Source organism: Marmota monax, unplaced genomic scaffold (assembly GCF_021218885.2).
Source record: "Marmota monax isolate L192 unplaced genomic scaffold, Marmota_monax_Labrador192_F-V1.1 WCK01_AAM20220418_F8-fsc00157, whole genome shotgun sequence".
NCBI classification, from domain to species: Eukaryota; Metazoa; Chordata; class Mammalia; order Rodentia; family Sciuridae; genus Marmota; species Marmota monax.
The window spans coordinates 250724-268718 of record NW_026694573.1 but is presented as its reverse complement, the minus strand read 5'-3'; the positions used below and the strand labels follow the sequence as shown (position 1 = coordinate 268718).

The window sequence follows — 17995 nt, the reverse complement described above, 5'->3', positions numbered from 1 at the left end:
CAAACACCCTGAATTCAGCAGTTGTTTATTCTGGTCCTCATAGCCTGGCTGTTCCAGAAGGATGGGGTGAGGGATGGACAGGCCATAGAAGTCCAGCTGTCTTCTGAGCGATATCACGGTCATGTTGGTCCTGGCAAGGCAGCTAGGCCTTGTGCCCTGTGATTGCTCTTCTGAGCATCTTGAGACAAGCAAGACTACGGGAAGCCCCCTAGCTTCTGCTCCCATGATAAGCCCTGTTCTGGAAGAGCTGGACCCTGCAGTTTCCAGGGCCTAGGATGAAAAGGAGGCCCCAACTTCCAGTGTGGTATCATTAGCGGGCTCTTGTGAGGGCTGGGCTAGAGGGCCTTGGTGCTCTAGGACTCCCGTACTATTGGGGTGTTCCACCCTCTCGAACAGAATGAGCATCTCACAGTGTGGGGTTTGTGGGAACAGGTCCACGGCCACAGCTTTGACTGGTCGGAAGGGGATGCCCTTGACCCGGTTAGATGGGGCCCTGCAGAGGCTGTAGTGGGAAGGGAGTGCCAAAGTCAGTCCTACAGGACTAGTCAAGGACTCCTGGGGGAGGCAGGAGAGTACTGGGCCCCGGACCACCCCAGATCCCTGTTTTAACACTCACTCCACAAAATTGCCCATGGCTGCCCGGGGGTTGCATGAGACATACAGGAGCCGCTTGAGGTTCTCAGCTCTTCGGATGGCAAGGATCACCTTGGAATCTAAGAAGGCACAGATATAGGCTAGGTCCCCAAGACCTTAAACTGCACAGCCTGGCAGGCCACCTGCCATCTCCCCAAGTGTATGTCACTCACGCAGGCCAGCTCGTGGTGGGTCCAAGATGGCCACAAGTTGTTGGGAGGCCAGTCTGCACACCAGAGTGGGCACCAGGTCCTCGGCCCTCCCGCAGTGGAATTCAACGTTGTTTAGCTCTGAAGATGCACCATTGTTGTCAGTGGGCCTGGGATAATCTCCCCCATGGGTCCAGCCCTGAGTGGCACCATAAGGCTCTTTGGAAAGCACTGACCAAGGAGTTTCTTCTGTCCTATTGGGTACCTTCAGAACTGGAGCATGTGGGTCTACAGGGTCCTTTTGGGCCCCTCTGCCCCCCAACAGGTCCTCAGAGCCATGGAATATGTTGAGGTATAACCAGGACCACCAGCCTGCTGCATGGGCTACAGACTCTCACCATTGGCATGGGCATTCACCCGGGCATCCTCCACAGCCTCCTGGCATAGCTCAATCCCAATGACTCTCTTCACCTTCTGAAATGGAAAAAGGGCCAGATGATGGCTCCCTGTCTGAGGCAAAGTGGGCAGCTGAATCAGACTGGGTCTGGGACCTGGGAAAGGACTGAGCCTTCAAGTTGTAGAGGTCAGTGGGAGTAATGGAGGAAGGTGGAGAGGTGAGAGGGCAACCTCAGCTGGGTCAGGAGGGCTTACCCAGGCAAGGGCCAGGCCAATGGTACCAGTGCCACAGCACACATCCAACACTGTACTTTCCTTGTCCAGCTGGGCCCAATCCTGGATGACTGTGTAGAGCACCTCGGCTGCAGGTGTGTTCACCTGGAAGGTGGCCATGGCACACTCAGTGCAGGCCTCCCCTCCTGGGGCAGTCCCTGACCCCAGAGGCAGGCCTCCCACCCCACACACCTAGGTTCCCAGCTCCATCCTGCTGAGACTTTCAGGGTCTCAGTGACATGCTGGCATCATGCCAATAACCTTACCCAGTCTCTTGACTTTAAAAACCAAATTTGTGCCAATGTGCACAGCCCTAACCACACTCCCAATTATAAGAAGCATTTCTCTAATTAATGGATTTGTATGGCCCTCTCAACTTCATCCAGCTCCCCAGACTACAGCCTCCAATGGCTTCCTTTGCCATGCCAGTAGAGCGTATATCTACCTCCCATGGGAATTCACAAGAGAGCCCTAGAGTCCCTGACTCTTATCTCCCAGCCCCACCTCTGGCCTTCCAGCAGGTCCTGCCAAGCCTGACTCCAAAATAGGGTCTTTACCTATTCTAAGTCTCCATACCTCCTAAAAGGTCTCTCCAATGGCAGCAAGAATGAGGGTAAAACTATTCTCTAGCCCAAAGACCACTGAGGCCTCCTCCTTGCCAAGGCCTGGGTAGTGTCCTATGGTGGTAAAATGTGCCTGTTCCTCAGCCTCTGTGATGAGAAGGGCCATCACCGCGTATATCTATGGGTTGTTACAAGTATCGAATCAGGGACCAACAACCACTTTCCCACCCCAGTCTTCCTGTGGCTCCCCCACCTAGATGCTTTCCACAGATATCTGCAAGACTAGCTAGTTTTTTGTTGCCATCTAGTCCACATTGTCTCCAACATGCTCTGATGTTGTGTCAGGCCTCCCATTCTTATGTCCTTGTGCCACACCTACCTGGAAAAAGGCATGAGGAGAGATCTGGAAGGTCAGCCCAAGCAGGTCCTCCTGAATACACCGGTCCCCAGCCACATGCTCCAGGAGTAGGCCCTCCTGGCTGGGAGTCTTTCTGTGTGTGGAGAGGCAAGTGTATCAGGGTCATCCGCTCCTGCAAGCTTCCCTCCTGTTCCCACCTGGGCTCCTCACCGCTGTCCCTCCTCCACGAAGTAAAGACAGGTCACCCCGCTGGTCCTGCCTGGTCCCTCCATGAAATGTTGTACCAGGGAGGCCTTCAGCCCTGCCAGTTCCTCATGGCTCAGTTTCTAGAGTAGGTGGTTCAAAGCCCCATCAGGTTGTGCCACGGCCACTCTCAGAGACCCTCCCCCACCAGAGCCACCCGCCTGAGACCTGGGGGTGGAAGTAGGCAATGGCCATGGCCTGGCCGCGGCGGCTGGTGCGTACAGTCAGCTGCTTCCAGTGGCCTGCATATGTCTCAGGGTCATATGCAGAGTATGGGGTGGACCTGTGGGAGCCATGAACAGCCATTAGTACCCAAAGTTTGCCAACCAAGACCAGAGGGACAGCATTCCTGCTTTCTCCCCCTGATCATCTCTCCCCTCACCCTCTCCTCATGTTTCCCAACAGCAGGCACTCCAGAACCCTGGGGAGGACCCACACCCTCTGCTCCCAGGTGCTCTCAGGATTTCCCAGGGGCCCAGTCCCAGAATCTCACCGTATGAATTCCTGGAAGGATTTCACCACCCGTTTCGTGGCTTCAGGGATATGCACTGTGTCAAAGGGGGCTGCTACAGCACACGTCCCACCCTTGTATTTGCCAAGTCGGCAGCCAACAGTGTTATCTTCCCCATCCACCCCAACGCCAACCAGAAACTCACACTTATTACGATACTCAGTCTGTGGGGAGAGAAGGCAGAAAGAAGCAGCCAGACCTTACCCTGGCTATCCAGCACTTGTGTAACACAGCAGCAAGAGCAATACCCCAACTTCCCCACAGAGGTTGGCAGTTGAAAAACAAGACAACTACTGGTCACATGATGAAACCAAAGAAACCAGGAAGAAACAAAACAGGAAGAGAGAGAAGAGCAAAAAGAAAGTTTTTAAAAAAACACAGGATGGGCTGGGGTGTATGTTGCTCAGTGATATGGTGCTTGCCCAACATGCTTGAGGCCCTGGGTTTGGTCCACAGAACTGCAATCCCTGCCCCCAACACAGGATAGGGGCTTGTGGCCATCCCAGTCCCGCCTGACCTGCTGGGGTGATGGCCTGACCCCCTCCAGTGGGCAGCAGGCCTTGTTGTGCTTGTGCCTCTGTGTGAGCAGCCAGGGCAGCAGTGTGCGATTGGTGTTTCCAATTTCCCTGCAGGATGAAGTAGATCTGTGGTTTCAGTCAGCCCACCGCCCCCCACCCACATTGGAATACTTCCCAAAAGCCCAAGCTCCTGGGTCCCTCCCTTGAGACCTCACTATTGCCACTGATAATCACAGGAGACTTACTGGCCACCACCCTGACAGCTCAGATCCCATGGTGTATATCTCTCATAGAGGAGGCAGCAGAGTTGAGTTCTGGTGCTTAGAGTATCCCACCCCAAACTCACTTGGCAAGCCTTTGCAGCACCTGCTCACACTCCAGCCGCTTTCGCTCCAGCTGCTCAGCATAGGGCACTGTCCAAAGAGGTGTCACCACATCAGCAACTCGCATTGCTGGTGGCTCACCCTCTTGCTGCCTCTTCCTGGCCATGGGGTCCGCCTTGGGGCGGGCCAGGCGCACGCTGAGTGGGCGGCCTTTCCAGAGGGCTCCATGTAGCACCCGAAGGGCCTTGTCCCGCTCAGCAGCACTGCGAAAGGTCACAAAGGCACAGGGTGGTTGCCCAAAGAGTTTTGTTTTATGGGGCTGCAGGCCAAAGCGGCCCAAAAAACGTCGGACATCGCTGAAGCTGGCATGTCGAGGCACATTCTGCAGCTCTAGCTTGAAGATCTCTGAGGTGAACAAGTCATCCCTGATGTAATTGTAAAGCCCAGGTTGAGGACCAGAGCCTGCAGCAGTCCTAGGCCCCTCTTTCTCCTCCTGCTTCTCTCGGGATACTGGGGCTTCAGGGCTGTCCAGGACATTGCTGCAACGCTGGCTGCAGACCTCCATGGGCTCTGAGGACTGTGTGGACAAACAGCCAGACTGAGAACCAGAACCCGGGGCCTGACATCCCCTTCCCCAGGATCCGTTTTCCAACACCCAGGCCCTCAGCCCACCTGCACCTAGCCCCACCCCAACAGGCTTCTCCTTTCTATCCTCCTGAGCCCACTACCATCTCCTCCCCTACCCCGTGTCACCTTTTTATCCCACCTCTTCTTCCAGGGGATTCCTACCCCACCCCAACTCCTCCGCATCTCCGCCCGCGTCTCCCTTCATTTTACTTCGTTGTTCGGCTTCTCACTCATCGTCCGGACAGTCAGCTGCCTGGAGTGGGCGCCACACGAGGGCCGCCTTGGCGCCCAAAGTTGGGCCTGTCACACTAAAGGTGCTCAGAAAGCAGGTGCGACGTCGCGAGGCCAACTCTCCAGCTCTGCCCAGGAAATGGGGGGCGGAGAGGTATGTCGGGGATCGAACCTCCGGTGTTCAGAGCCTCGTTTCGGGCACGGGGCTGCACCACCCGCCAGCCCACCAGGGGCCCGTGGCAGCTGCTCGCATCGCCAGCCACTCTCCAATCCGCTAGCGCGTATCTCCGGGGCCGCGCTTCTCTATGGTCTTGGCTTCCGGTGACGACATCAAAACGCGCCATGTTAGATCCTCAAGCCAGTCCCTTTCACCAGCGCCAGAGTGCGCGCGCGGCCGGTGGACGGAAATGTGCGTGGGGCCGTCGGGAAAGCGCGCTGCTCTGGCTGACTGGCTGGCTGGGCATGCGCTGCGGGAGTTTTGGCGGGAAGCACAGGGTGGGCGGGACAATGAGTGTCCGCTTCCTGCGCCAATAAAGCTGCACTGGTTTTGAATCGCGGCGCGTTTCCCGCCGCCGGGGTCAGGGGTTGGGGTTCGGGTCGCGGGGCGGAGGGAAGAGCGGGCAGGCGGGAGGCGCCGGCGCCAGACGCGGAGGAAAGAAGCTACGACTAGTCGCCTAGAGGCCTCGGAGTCAGTGAAGACCGAACTAGTCGAGCTGCCGCTGCCGCCGCGTTCCCATGGCGGCCGCTCAGGTGCGGCCTGGCCCAGGCGGGGACTGGGCGGGCGGGGGCCGGGGGGCTGGGGCCGCTATCGGCGGCCACGTGGGCGGCCCGTGCCTCCGCCACCAACCCCCGCCGGCCTGTGGGTTCCTGGCCTGTGGAGCTAGGGGCGAGCGCGCGGGGCCTGGGGGCTCGAGGCCTGTGGAGTCACTGCTAGCGGGATCTGGGGGCGTAAGCTTGGTTCGCGCGGGCTGGAGGGCGCTCGCGTGACCTTGGGGTGGGCCGGGAAAAAGCCATTGCCACGAAAGGCGGTCCTGCTTGCCCGGAATAGGGGCAGGAGACCGGTTTCCTCCGGCTCGGCCCATTGGTGGGCTTTCCGCCGGGACAGTATTCTTCCATCCCGTCGCCCACGCAGCACTTCATTCATTCGGTCCTTAGGTCTGGAACCGCCGCCGGCCTCCGTGGCGGAAGCTCGTGTTCCAACGAGGGGGACGGGTCGTGGACACGCCGACCCAGGGCGGGGGCGGCTTTGTTGGCTGCTAGTGTCTGGTCGGATGCCGGCCGCAGCGGAGCCGCAGTGCTGTGAAACCAAAGGAAGAACAGCGAAGGGCTTATGTTTTCTTTTCCTGTTTGAGTCTAGTAGTGAGTCTGGGGTTTTTTCTGTATCGTCAAGGCATGTGTTTTGTAAAACTTAAACTTAAATGTGATAATTTGTGCTCTATAAATCTTTGAGTTGGTTCAGACCCTTATGACTTTGACTTGTGATTTTCTTAGAAACCTATCAACTTAATTTTCCAAGCCATGATAAAATTTTTGGCAGAATTGTGAATTCCGTGTAAATACTAGTAGTCTATAGCAATCTTTTGTCTTTGTAGTAAGAGCATGCATGGATATCCCTTAGTGAAAACTCTTAGATTTGCATTTTGCCATAAGGCTAACATTTACTGAGTTCGTCATTGTGTCTTTTGATCTTCACATGGCAGGTATCATTATCTTCATTTTACCGGTGAGGAAACGGGGGCTCAAAGAGATGAGGGAGTTTCTCCTAGGCTACTCCTCAAGGAGCCACAGACAGTCTGCATGGTTCTGATTGATGTTTGTGGATCTGGGGGAGGGGTGCTGAAATCCAGTGTCTTGCTGCACACTTAGTGCTGTGATTTTGTGGAGTTGGATGTAAATGCACATTTTTGCTGATGTGAAAGTCTGTGAGCTTAAATTCTGATTTGGGGTGAGGCCTGTCCTTGTTTTCCGGATGCCATTCACTATTGGGGATGCCTGCTGTGGGCCAGGTTCTCCAGCCTGCAGCATCACCTCTTTGCATCTTCCTTCACAGGACCCTCATCAGGACCATGATACCTCTACTGAGAATGCAGATGAATCCAATCACGACCCCCAGTTTGAGCCTATAGTTTCGCTCCCTGAGCAAGAAATTAAAACGCTGGAGGAAGATGAAGAGGAACTTTTTAAGATGTAAGTATGTTCATGTCACTGGAGGGAAAGTTATCTTTGGTAATGTGGAAGTTTTATGGTTTTTGTGAGCATCACATCTTGGCTTGGCTTGATTGTGGCTATTTGAAGTGTTACCAGAGATAGGTTCTGTTGACAGTAAAAATGAGATGAAACAAAACATGAGCACACACATGCAAGGATTTAATTTACTTTCAACCGAAAGGAGAAGACCTGACCTATGGAGGGACAGGCTGCTCTTTGAACAAAGGCATACATAAGCTTTTTATTGATTTACTGGGGTTGGGCTAAAATCTGGTAATTTTCTATTGTTATAGTTTTTGAAGATGTTTTTTCTTGTACCACACTAGGACCACCAGGACCCTTCCCTGGGTTCCCTAGCTGTCCTTACTTGCCATCTCACCTCCAGCAATCCAGTTTCCTTCCCTTGGTGGAGCTGGAAGTCTTAATTGTTTTTGCAGCATAAAGTTGTATCTTACCTGTTTTCTGTTGCTATATCAGAATACCAAAGAGTGGACCATTTACAAAGAATAGAAGTAGGGGGAGATGTAATTCAATGGTAGTGCCCCTTTCCCAGCATTATGTTAAGATATAACTTGGTGGTAGAGCACCTGCCTAGCATTATGTTAAGCTGAATTAAGTTTTCAACAAATGTTTAGGGCACATTTAAACAAGTACAAACTTTGGCAGTCTGAAATTTGGGAATTCCTGACTCTTTTCATGTACAAAATAACTCTTGTAATTACAAATGAAAATGGATAGCTTTATTTATGAGGTTTATTTGTGTGTGTGTGTGTGTGCGCACGTGCGCGTGTGTGTGTGTATATGTGTGCATGTGTATATGTATTTAATTACTTTTTGGTTGGGGATTGGTTGTCTGGAAATTGAACCCAGGATACTCTACCACTGAGCTACATTTTACTTTTTGAGACAAGATTTTAAAACGAGGTCTTACCCAAGAAACCCAGGCTGGTCTGAAATTTGCAGTCCTCAGACAAGTATGCACCTGGCTCAGGGTTACTTTTTAAAAAGTAGTGTACACTCGTCAGTGGTGGGGAGGTTTTGAAGTACCGCTAGGTATGAGCTTTGTGTTTTGTGACTACATCACAGAACTACAGAGATCATAGCTTACGGCCAGAATTGCCTGAGATATTAAATTCAGTTACACTTCAGTGAAAGTAAGGTTTTAGTTTATTCCTTGTGCAAATTTGTGCCCTCTAGTCTCCACCCACTTCAGGTAGATCCAAGATACCAGGTTTGGCTATTCTGAGGTGGACGAAGGAAGATGAGAAAATTCCATCCCAAGCCATTCTTCCAGGGAATGGGGCTGGAGAAGGAAGCATGGGCAAAGAAAGCTACAGGTGCCCTTTCGGTCCTAGAGGGTGGTGGGCATTTTCCTAAAGATACTGGATCACTGGTCTCTGTTCTACCTTGGGATTGCTGTAGCCCCAGGTGGGGAGTAGCTCGTACTTGAAGTGACATGATACTTGTCACCTGCTTACCTGCCATGGGTTGAGAAGTGTTGCTATCTTGGGCAGGGCCACTTGCTCTCAGACATGAGGCCAGTTGATTGGGCCTTTTCATCTGGATCTTTGGGTTTCCTATTACGTAATCTTGTTTTGTTTTTTGGTAAGGGATCGAACTTGAGGGCGCTCAACCACTGACATCCCTGACCCTATTTTGTATTTTACTTAGAGATAGGGTCTCACTGAGTTGCTTAGCACCTTGCCTTTGCTGAGGCTGGCTTTGAACTCCCCATTCTCCTTTCTCAGCCTCTCAAGCCTCTGGGATTACAGGCATGCGCCACCCACTGTGCCTGGCCTGTTAGGTAATCTTGTGAGAACATGGTATCCCTTGACTGAATTGAGGTTGGAGGAGGGTAGAGTCTTTGGTAGAAGAGAGACAGGCAGAACTGGGGGGGCAGAGGGAGGATGCTAACGTGAGCCCTCAGGACAGAACTATTGATTCACTGCTGGATCCTGGGTGCCCCTATAGGTGTGAAGTACTGCTCCTTGACAGGGAGATTCATGTCCTGGTCCTCTGGGTTGAGGGCACACGAGCAAATTTATCTCTTGGAAGACTTGGGCCTGAGAAAGACCTCTATGTGGCCATAGGATGCTATGGTAGGCTCAGCCTACTGAGGGCTTTTTTACTTTTTCCCTTTGAGGGGTCATATGTTTTTGCTAGGGAAAATGTTGAAAGTATTTACATATTTTTTCATTTTGGCTGTGAAATTAAAGTGGCCTGTAATTTGTTGGCTGTGCTGCTCTTTTGGGTGGTACTGGGTGCCTAGTAGTTACTTGAGCTCAAAGGAGGGAAAGACTGTTTATAGAAACATGGGATCCAGTGGCACATAGCTGTGCTGTGTTTAGCACTCACTTAATGGCTTTTCTTAACAGGCGAGCAAAGCTATTTCGATTTGCTTCAGAGAATGATCTTCCAGAATGGAAGGAACGAGGCACTGGTGATGTCAAGCTCCTGAAACATAAGGAGAAAGGAACCATCCGCCTTCTCATGAGGAGGGACAAGACCCTGAAGATATGCGCCAACCACTATAGTAGGTGGTCTCTTAAGGTTGTTTTTTTATTCTCAGCCCCTAAGCTATGTTAGATTGACTTGGGAACTACAGGAAGGTTTTTTTAGGCCTGACTTGGAACCTGGGAATGTGTTGTTACCTGGAGTGCATGTTTGTGGTGTTTGTAGAATTTAAGATATGAAGTATACCTTTCTTTTGGGCTCAGTGGTACATGCCTATAATACCAGCTACTAGGGAGGTAGAGGTAGAGGATTGCACATTCTAGGCCAGCCTGGGCATTTTAGCAAGGCCCTGTCTTGAAGAAAAATTGTAGAAAGGGATGAGCATGTAGTTCAGTGGTAGAACACTTGGCCTAGCATGTGCAAGGCCCTGGGTTCAACCCCCAGGGCTGGGAAGGGAAAAAAAAAAAGTCTTTCAAATGTGCCTTTTAACTATGAGCTACAGTGAAGCTTAGAGAACATGGGATGTGAGGTTTAATTAGATGGGTCCTGATAGGATGGATGCAGAGCACCAGGCCAGTCTTGGGACATGGAATGAATGGGAGGGTGTCCCTACTGCTTTTGTCTGCTGGCTGCCATGCAGAAACAATTCATGCTCCTCTTGGTGGGTGCTGTGTTTAGAAGCACATGTGTCCTGGACCATCCCTTGGTAGACCTCCTAGTGCTGAGTCTGTATTTTCCAGAGCTATCTGTGTGGCTCCCAGTGTCAGGTGTGGGCCCTTGTCAGGTGGGGAGGATGGTTGTGAGTGTAGGCCAGGCATCCAAGAGGGGTGTGGAGGAGGTATGGATGTGTAGAATGTACAGGAGGCCTGGAGACTATTATGTTGGGCTGCAGTGGATGAGATCTCTGAGCTCTAGTTTACACTGATTTGTAGGTGTGGCTGTGACTGGGGTCATGGACCCACCTGGAGTCCCTGGAGACTTCTGCCAGAGGCACAGGGGTCATTGACTGGGTGGAGATACCAGGGACAAGGTGTCTACAAGACATCTGTAGACAAGAGGCTCTCTTTAGGGGACACTCCCTAATTGGCTGTGGGACCTGTCTCCCTTCTTCTCCCCTCAAGTTTGCATGGGCCCAATGGGTTCAGGATAAGCATGTTTATTCTAGGCCATTGCCCTGTCTTCATGACTTAGAAGCATTTGTTATGGGACTCTGATATCAACTGTTCTCATTCCTCAGTGGTCGTCTTAGACGATAGAACATGGAGTGTTCATGCTGGCCTGATTATGTGTCCTGGATGAGAGTCCTGTTTCTGGATTTCTTCCCTTCCATTGACCCCCACCTTTTAATCAGCCAGATTGAATGCCATTAGGAAGGGCTGGCTCCCTTGACTTTGCCCTGATGTCTGACTTTAGGCCTTGGGACTACAACACTGGGGGGCTACTACCAAGGGTCTTGGTGTGAGTAGTCACACTGGAATCAAAACTGAAGCTTGCTTTACCCATGTCCACTTTTCTGGAGGTAGGGTCATCTGTGCTGAGTGGTCTTAAGATAGTTCAGGAAACCCTCAGAGATATCCTCATGGTCAGGGAGCGAGTGCCTTCCCACATTCAGGATTGTCCTAAATGTGGATGGTTTTAAGTGAATATGGACTGTTTTCAAAGAGGTTTGGGTGAAATGTAAACCCTGTGGGATTTTGTCTGGGCCCGATTCTCAGACCCCATATTTTCTATGTTGCCTGAAATGAGTCTTTCAGTTTGATGAGCAGAACTCTTTTTGGCCGAAGGGTTTGTGAGCTTTCCTAGGTAGTCCCCATCAGCCTCATAGGCTTCTCTCTTCCAAGTCACGCCAACGATGGAACTGAAGCCAAACGCCGGCAGCGACCGTGCCTGGGTTTGGAACACCCATGCTGACTTTGCTGATGAGTACCCTAAGCCAGAGCTGCTCGCCATCCGCTTCCTAAACGCTGAGAGTAAGTGGAATGGGGTACCCTGGAGACCTACTTATTGTAGCATTGCAGTGCAGTGTTGCTTTTGGAGAAAAGGTGACAGTGACTGGGAATGTTCATTGGAGAGTTTTGGCATGCTATTTGGGGGCTGTGCAGGGTGTTTCCTCTTAAGTGCTAGTGCTGAGCAAGTGTCCATGGTACAGTCCCAGATCTAGCACTTAGTTTGCTCCTCAAGCTCCAATTCCCATTGGGTGAGTGGAGCCTGAGTCGAACCTCAGGATTTCCTACCCATTGGTGCTTTTGCCAGGTTTATGGCTCCCTGAGGCTAGGTACAGTGATGTCACCTGGATACCAACAACCTGCAGAGACCATGCAGAGGTCCGTAGATCTAGGCTGACCTCTCTCCTGCCTAGGGTTTTTTCATGGATTTGTGAAAGCTGAGGAGTTAGTGGTTGCCATGTCCCCAGTAGTTGATGGTTTGGTGGAGGGGGGATGTCCCTCCAACACTGTGTGGCTCCCAGTGCCTGGTGCACTTTATGGGCCCTTGTCAGATGGGGAGGATGGTTGTAGAGAATAGTCCTTGGAAAAGAGTTCACTGTCTCCTTCATGGTATGAATTGTCACAGTCAGATGAAGGGAGATGGCCCAGCCCATCCTTAGGTTAAAAATTGCATATAGGACAAGAGCCCTCTGGGAATCTTGGTCTTTCAGACCCTCTAGGATATGTCCTTTCCACACTTGGGCTCTTAGGAATTTATCTCTCTTCTTTCCACAGATGCACAAAAATTCAAAACAAAGTTTGAAGAATGCAGGAAAGCAATTGAAGAGAGAGAAAAGAAAGGTGACACTATGCCCCTGGGTGGGGGGTTCCTTGCAGACTCACTCTGCACCCAGCTGCAGTCCCAGGCGGGTGCTTTTTCAGTCTGCTAAAAAAACATTCCAGGAGCTGTGGCTGCCTGAATTTGTCAGGAACAGTGCAGCTGCCTGGGGACACAGGGTGCTTCCTGGGGGGGGGCCTCCTGAGTTCATGTTCATCATCATGGCTCACATCAGTGGGGTCCAGGTGGGCAGTTAGGTCATAATGTATGGAACCTATCAGGTGATTTGAGAATCATATCCTCATTTTCTCTTTGTAGGACTTGATCTCCTGGTTCTTAGGGGCAGATGGTGGCTGTGGTAGTAAGTGACCAGATGTCACTGAGCAGCCCAGTAAGAGTGGCCAGCAGTGTCTTCTCTGGGCTCAGCTGGGGAGATTAGTGGGCAGTGCTCAGGGATAAAGTATCCTCTGCTCTGGGCCTGGTGAGGAGGCAGCATAATCTGGACTTCTGTTTTCTTACTGTGCTCTCCTTTTTGGTAGGACTGGGCAAAAATGATAATGCTGAAAAAGTGACCGAAAAGCTGGAAGCTCTTTCTGTGAAGGAGGAGAACAAGGAACCTGGAGAGGAGACTGAGGAGAAATCGGAGAAGCAATGAGTCGTCTTAATTTCTTTTCCTCTTTCGTTTTCTTCTTTTTCTTTTTTTAATTTTGCCCTGCCCTTCCTTTTGGGTTTATTTTTATTCTGTTATGTTTTCATAAGGACTTTATATAAAGAACTGAATTCCAACATTCAGGTTTTTTTTTCTTAAGTTTTTACCTTATTGAAGATGACTTGAGAAAATCCATTCCCCAGTCATGAAAATGTACTGTGCTAACTTTCTTTTCCATAGTGGAAACACTTATTTATAGTCATCAAAAATAGTGAATAAAAAATGCATTTGAAACCTGGACCAGATGGTAGGACTGCATGTGTGTGGACAGTACTGTGAGCACTGTGGGTCCTGGCTAGCTCCTGGGGGTGCCTGCCTGAGCCCTTTTGAGTATGCATGTTCAGGTGTGACTGTGATGGTGGGTCTTGATGTTGCCACGGGTTGTATCTTGGAAGACTCCTTGCCTTGCTGAGGTTGTGGGTCTTGTGGGTCTTGGAGAACTTGAGCTGTTGTTGGCCACTGGAGGCATGGTGTGTCAGCCTGTGCTGGAACAGGGGCTGGTGCATGGTGCTGAGGTGTGTTCTGCCACTTCTTTAGGCCTGAACAGCTGCTGTTGCACTGTGGTGAGGAGATAGGTAGGCACAGTGTGTGTATGTATGTGTGTGTGTGTGTGTGTATGCATTTGGTTCTAGTTGGCCCCTGTTGGCAGAGTGGTGGGCATAGTCCTTGCCAAGTGGGGCTTAGTCCTATATCTCTCCTGTGGGAAACCCTGTCAGATACCTCACCACTTGGAGCAAACTATCTCAATTCTGGACCTCCTGGACTTGAAATCTAAACTCAGCCTTGTTTGAATTGTGAGCATCTGCAGTAGCTTTAAATAAGAGGTGTTTTCAAGCATGCTCTTTGAGGTTTGGTATAGCAAAACATGTTCTCTGCAGACATTTTCTTAAGGGGAGAAAGGATTTCGTGTACAAGAGGCTTTTTAAAGCATGTTCTGACTGTCATGTGTCTAAGGTGACCAAGAGACAAGGCTCTGAGGAGTTGTGCCAGCCCTCCCCACCATAGGGCAGGCTTGAGCAAGGACCTGACCCCAGATGGGCCACAAGACGGACTCAATCATGACTTGTGGCAATTTGCCCTTAACATCTACCAGGGTAAAGTGTGGGCATCTGCCACACTTCTGCTGTTGCTCCTTAATCTCTCCATCTGTCAGTGGTGTCTCCTACTGGCTGTTCTGTCTGACCTTCCTAAGTGCCTGGTCCTGCTTGGTGAGTGTATGTCCTGTTTAAACACAGTTCCCAATTCCTGCGGGAATCAGCTGCTCTTATTATAAAAACCCACACAAAGACTGCACAGGCTATCTCTTATCTGCTGGGAACCTTGTGAATTACCTCCAGCACATTGGTAGTGGCTTGGTGGGGCTCTACCCCAGGAGGAGTTGAGGATTGCACACAGTGACCATTAAGTCCTATAGCAGTAGAATTGTGATGCTGTAAATCATAGGTGGAACTTCACTGTGCTGTTTACATTCCCTTGAAGCCTCACAGGCACAGGAGTCAGATATGTTGCATACCATGACTTGATCTTCCTTGAAGAAAGCCCTCCACTGGGATAGAATGAATGTTTAACATTGTCTTCGCTTTGGGTTCCAATAAATTCCTTCATCTAGGGATGGGAGAAGTGTTTCCAAATGGTGTTTCTGGCAGCAGAAAGACTCTTCAGAATGAATGGGGGACACTACCATCCTCTGCTCAGATTGTATCATGGGGTGCATTGAAGGAAATAGCTTTTGACACTGTAGGAAGTTCTGCTCAAAGGGAGACATGCAGGGGACTGAGTCAGCATCAGCCCTACTGGCCATCATGTAGGCTAAGTAAGGGTACATACTGCCCAGCCTGACATGCTTCCAGGTTGTCATCTTTTGGCAAAAGCAATGTAGGTCCTAATAGAAGTTAGGAATTATGAGGAATGCATCAGCGTATCTGTGTTCCAGATGTGTGCCAAGACTGCGTCCCCCCCACCAGTGGATACCTGAAACCTCATTAGTGAATATACTATTTGCCGCAGTCTGGCTGCAGCAAAATAACCAGGGGGTGACGAACAACTTGTGTAGATTGATACAGCAGGAGTGGAAGCCGTTTATTGTAGGACAACAGAGGTATTTATACATTACACACAGCTTATCTAATTAACATAAACTAGATACAGCAGTCAACCAATAAGGAATCTCCACACTTAATGGCTCTCTGGCGTTACTTCACAAACCACTCCCTCTGGCATTTTGCCAGGCGCCATCCAGACTTGGTTTACAGACTCTAACATTTCCCCCTTTTGTTTAATTTAAATAACAACCATAGTGGTTTTTACATAAACACCATAAATAATTGCTACTAGCAGAAGGGGAGGATACAAAATGCCACAATACCAAGCCAGTTGATGGCTCCATGCAAGAAGCCCTTGGAAAAATTATACCAGCAATGACACCGTTAGCAAAGATACCGAGTTACAATTTGTTGTAGATTACAGTTTGTTGTCTCAGTCCAGGTAAAGCAGTGTCTCAATAGATTAACTCACAGTCCAGGTAAGTTCTGCAGGCAGCTAGCTTAAATCACAGTCCAGGTAAGTTCTGCAGGCAGCTAGCCTAAGCTGTAGCAGCAGAAACAGCAACAGCTCCGAAGTCTCGTCCGTTTCTCAGCCGAAGCTTCATCCGGTTTTCAGCAACACTGGAAATTCTTCCACCCTCGTTTTCACAGGCACTGGGAAGAAGGCAGGAACTCTGGAAGGCTAAAGAAAATCCTGTAGCATTCCACTAAGAAAACAACCTTCTGAACAATTTAGTACATTATCTCAAGGTTTTTTTGCATTTGAAATAAGCATTAATAGTGCTCATTACTCATCAGCTTCCAGGTATGGGAGAACCATTGTAGCTTAGTTATTGGCATTGAAAATGACCAAATATCAGGGACACCAGTAGCGTCTTCTGCTGGCTGTAGTGCCTGGGCAGCCCCAGATGGCACTGGGGAGTGTCCCGGACTCAAACTGCTACTGGGCACAGGGAGCAAGAGGCTGTGAGACTGTGCCTCCAGGTCAGGTCTAGATTTGGGCTCGCGGCAGTGGAAGAGCCAGCTCCCCGGCCAGGAGGCGGGGAAGGGCCAGTCGCCGCCGCCTCTTGGAAAATCCTTGCTGCGCTGTGACCGGCTTGCACACTCGGCAGCCGCCTCTCCGCTTCACGCACCCTCCGGTAACGAAAAGTATTTAGTAATAGCCTTTTGCTGCAACTTTTTTCCTGATAATCCTTCTGAACTTTCTTTTTCTTTCTGACTAGAGTTCCTGGGCTCTTATCAACACATGCCCTAACTATTCTTGGTTCCACTGGGGTGCCTTCTTCCCTTAGTAATTTACTTCTCACCCCTTCCATATTCTCATCACAAAGACAATACAATACACTGAGACAAAACAAGACAGAAACATACTGTATCAATCTCCATTTTCTCGAAATGGCCATTTTTCCTCTCGCCCTATCTGCCTAGGGACGAGCAGATTTGCTCCCGTCCTATCTATGGACGGGCAGCTTTTTTTTTTTTTTCTTTCGTCACTTACCCCCGAGTGACCCGGGGCTTCCCGTAACGGGCCACCATCTGTCGAAGGCCGGCTGGCTGGGCAAAATAACAACTATTATTTCATAAATAAGTATACATATACACATAATTTATGTTAAAGTTAGGCATAGTAAAAGATTAACAATGGGAGATTAAATGGTAATAGTGAATGTAATGTTGAAATTATTGTATTAAATATCTTAGCAACATTTTTTTTCTTTCCTAATTAAGTGGAAAACTCACCTTTTCATTTACAGGAAGAACTTCACAGCTTCTCTTTAACATATTCAAATTGCCAGCATTACTACTATTTTGCTTTGGGGCCATTATTCAATAAAGGTTACTCGAACATTGCATTACAATGCTAGGGCAGCTGATCTCATAACTTAGAAGGCTACTACGCGTCAAATGATTAGGGTAGTAGATACAGTGTGGATATGTTGGGTGAAGGGATAATTCACATAAGCTGTTTGGAGCAGGATGGTACAAAATTTCATTTTAGTCTAAACACACAATATAAAACTCAAATTGTGGGCTGGGATTGTGGCTCAGTGGCAGAGTGCCTCACATGTGTGAGGCACTGGATTCAATCCTCAGCACCATATTAAAAAAATAAAGTTATTTAAAATTCATTGTTTATTCAATTTTCCATTTAATAATTTTTGGGTTGTAGATAACTGAAACCATTGAAAGCAAAACTGCTGATTAGGGGGTATAGATAGCCTTACATCTCAGGTCTGTGTGCTGGGTTGACTGAGGAAGCACCTACTTGATTCGTTGTCCCTGTCCCTTGGAGGACAGGGAAAATGAAGCAAGTTGAGGAGCAACACTAGTGAGTGAGGCCTGTTTCATCCTCATGGTGCCCCAGCTTCCCCACTGCTGGCCCCATTGCTTGTCTGGCCCTGCAGGTAGAGTAAGTACTGAGGCTTACCTCACTGGGACCCCTCTGGACCCCTCTCTGCCCACTTACCTGTGTTAATAAGAGATCCAAACCTGTTTCTCCCTGTGACATGTTTGACATTTTTCTTCAGGGCTCTCCAGCCAGGGAGGGAGATGACTGTCCTTGGCACCCTGTATACAGAGTGGGTGTGGAGTCAGACCTGGACCTACAGGGCCTGGTGTGATATAGGTGTGTCACATAAGAAGTTAATGTGAGGTTGGGGCCATTCCTAATGGAGGGCAGGGTCTGAGCTTTCTGTATTCTGAGTGCAGAAGGGCAGAAACAGGTAAAGTCATGGGTTGAGTTGCTCTTCTGAGATGTGTTCCTATCCCTGAAGTTCCTTTTGAGACCACCTGAGAGCCTGGGCGAGGTGGTATCAGGTCTTTGCTCACCAGTGTGCAGGGATCCCTGTATCTCATTGTAGTCCCCATTAGTGCTGGGAGAACCCTCCCCCTTCCCCTGTACTGGGCCTTCTGGAGTGGAACATCCTGCAGAACAGAAGTTTAGGAGAAATCGTTTCTGTTGGATAGCTAGCTGCATTAAGGCCCCTGGTCCTC

General features: G+C 49.9%; 2 protein-coding genes and 1 non-coding gene across 7 annotated transcripts; 2 read left to right on the top strand and 1 right to left on the bottom strand.

Annotated features, from left to right (window-relative positions):
* Positions 1–9: 9 nt before the first annotated feature.
* Positions 10–5125, bottom strand: Trmt2a (tRNA methyltransferase 2 homolog A). Of its 5 annotated transcripts, none has more exons than XM_046421044.2 (12): positions 4734–5125; positions 3991–4544; positions 3644–3770; positions 3109–3290; positions 2784–2898; positions 2583–2698; positions 2394–2505; positions 1434–1556; positions 1181–1256; positions 807–923; positions 617–713; positions 10–502 (listed from the first exon to the last, which is right to left on the bottom strand). In XM_046421044.2, exons 1-12 carry the CDS (start codon positions 4797–4799, stop codon positions 271–273), a joined length of 1917 nt encoding a protein of 638 aa, XP_046277000.1. In that variant the 5' UTR covers positions 4800–5125; the 3' UTR covers positions 10–270. The 5 variants fall into 5 exon arrangements, with proteins under 5 accessions (XP_046277000.1, XP_046277002.1, XP_046277003.1 ...); XM_046421046.2 differs by having other exon boundaries at positions 3644–3752; positions 4734–5124; XM_046421047.2 differs by having other exon boundaries at positions 4805–5124.
* Positions 5126–5406: 281 nt separating this feature from the next.
* Ranbp1 (RAN binding protein 1) lies at positions 5407–13199 on the top strand. Its single transcript, XM_046421049.2, has 6 exons — positions 5407–5575; positions 6876–7012; positions 9409–9566; positions 11329–11457; positions 12208–12273; positions 12790–13199. The coding sequence occupies exons 1-6, from the start codon at positions 5561–5563 to the stop codon at positions 12903–12905; spliced, it is 621 nt and encodes a 206-aa protein (XP_046277005.1). The 5' UTR covers positions 5407–5560; the 3' UTR covers positions 12906–13199.
* LOC124077083 (small nucleolar RNA SNORA77) lies at positions 12306–12430 on the top strand. Its single transcript, XR_006846513.1, has one exon. It is a non-coding gene; the product is annotated as a small nucleolar RNA SNORA77 (small nucleolar RNA).
* Positions 13200–17995: the final 4796 nt, after the last annotated feature.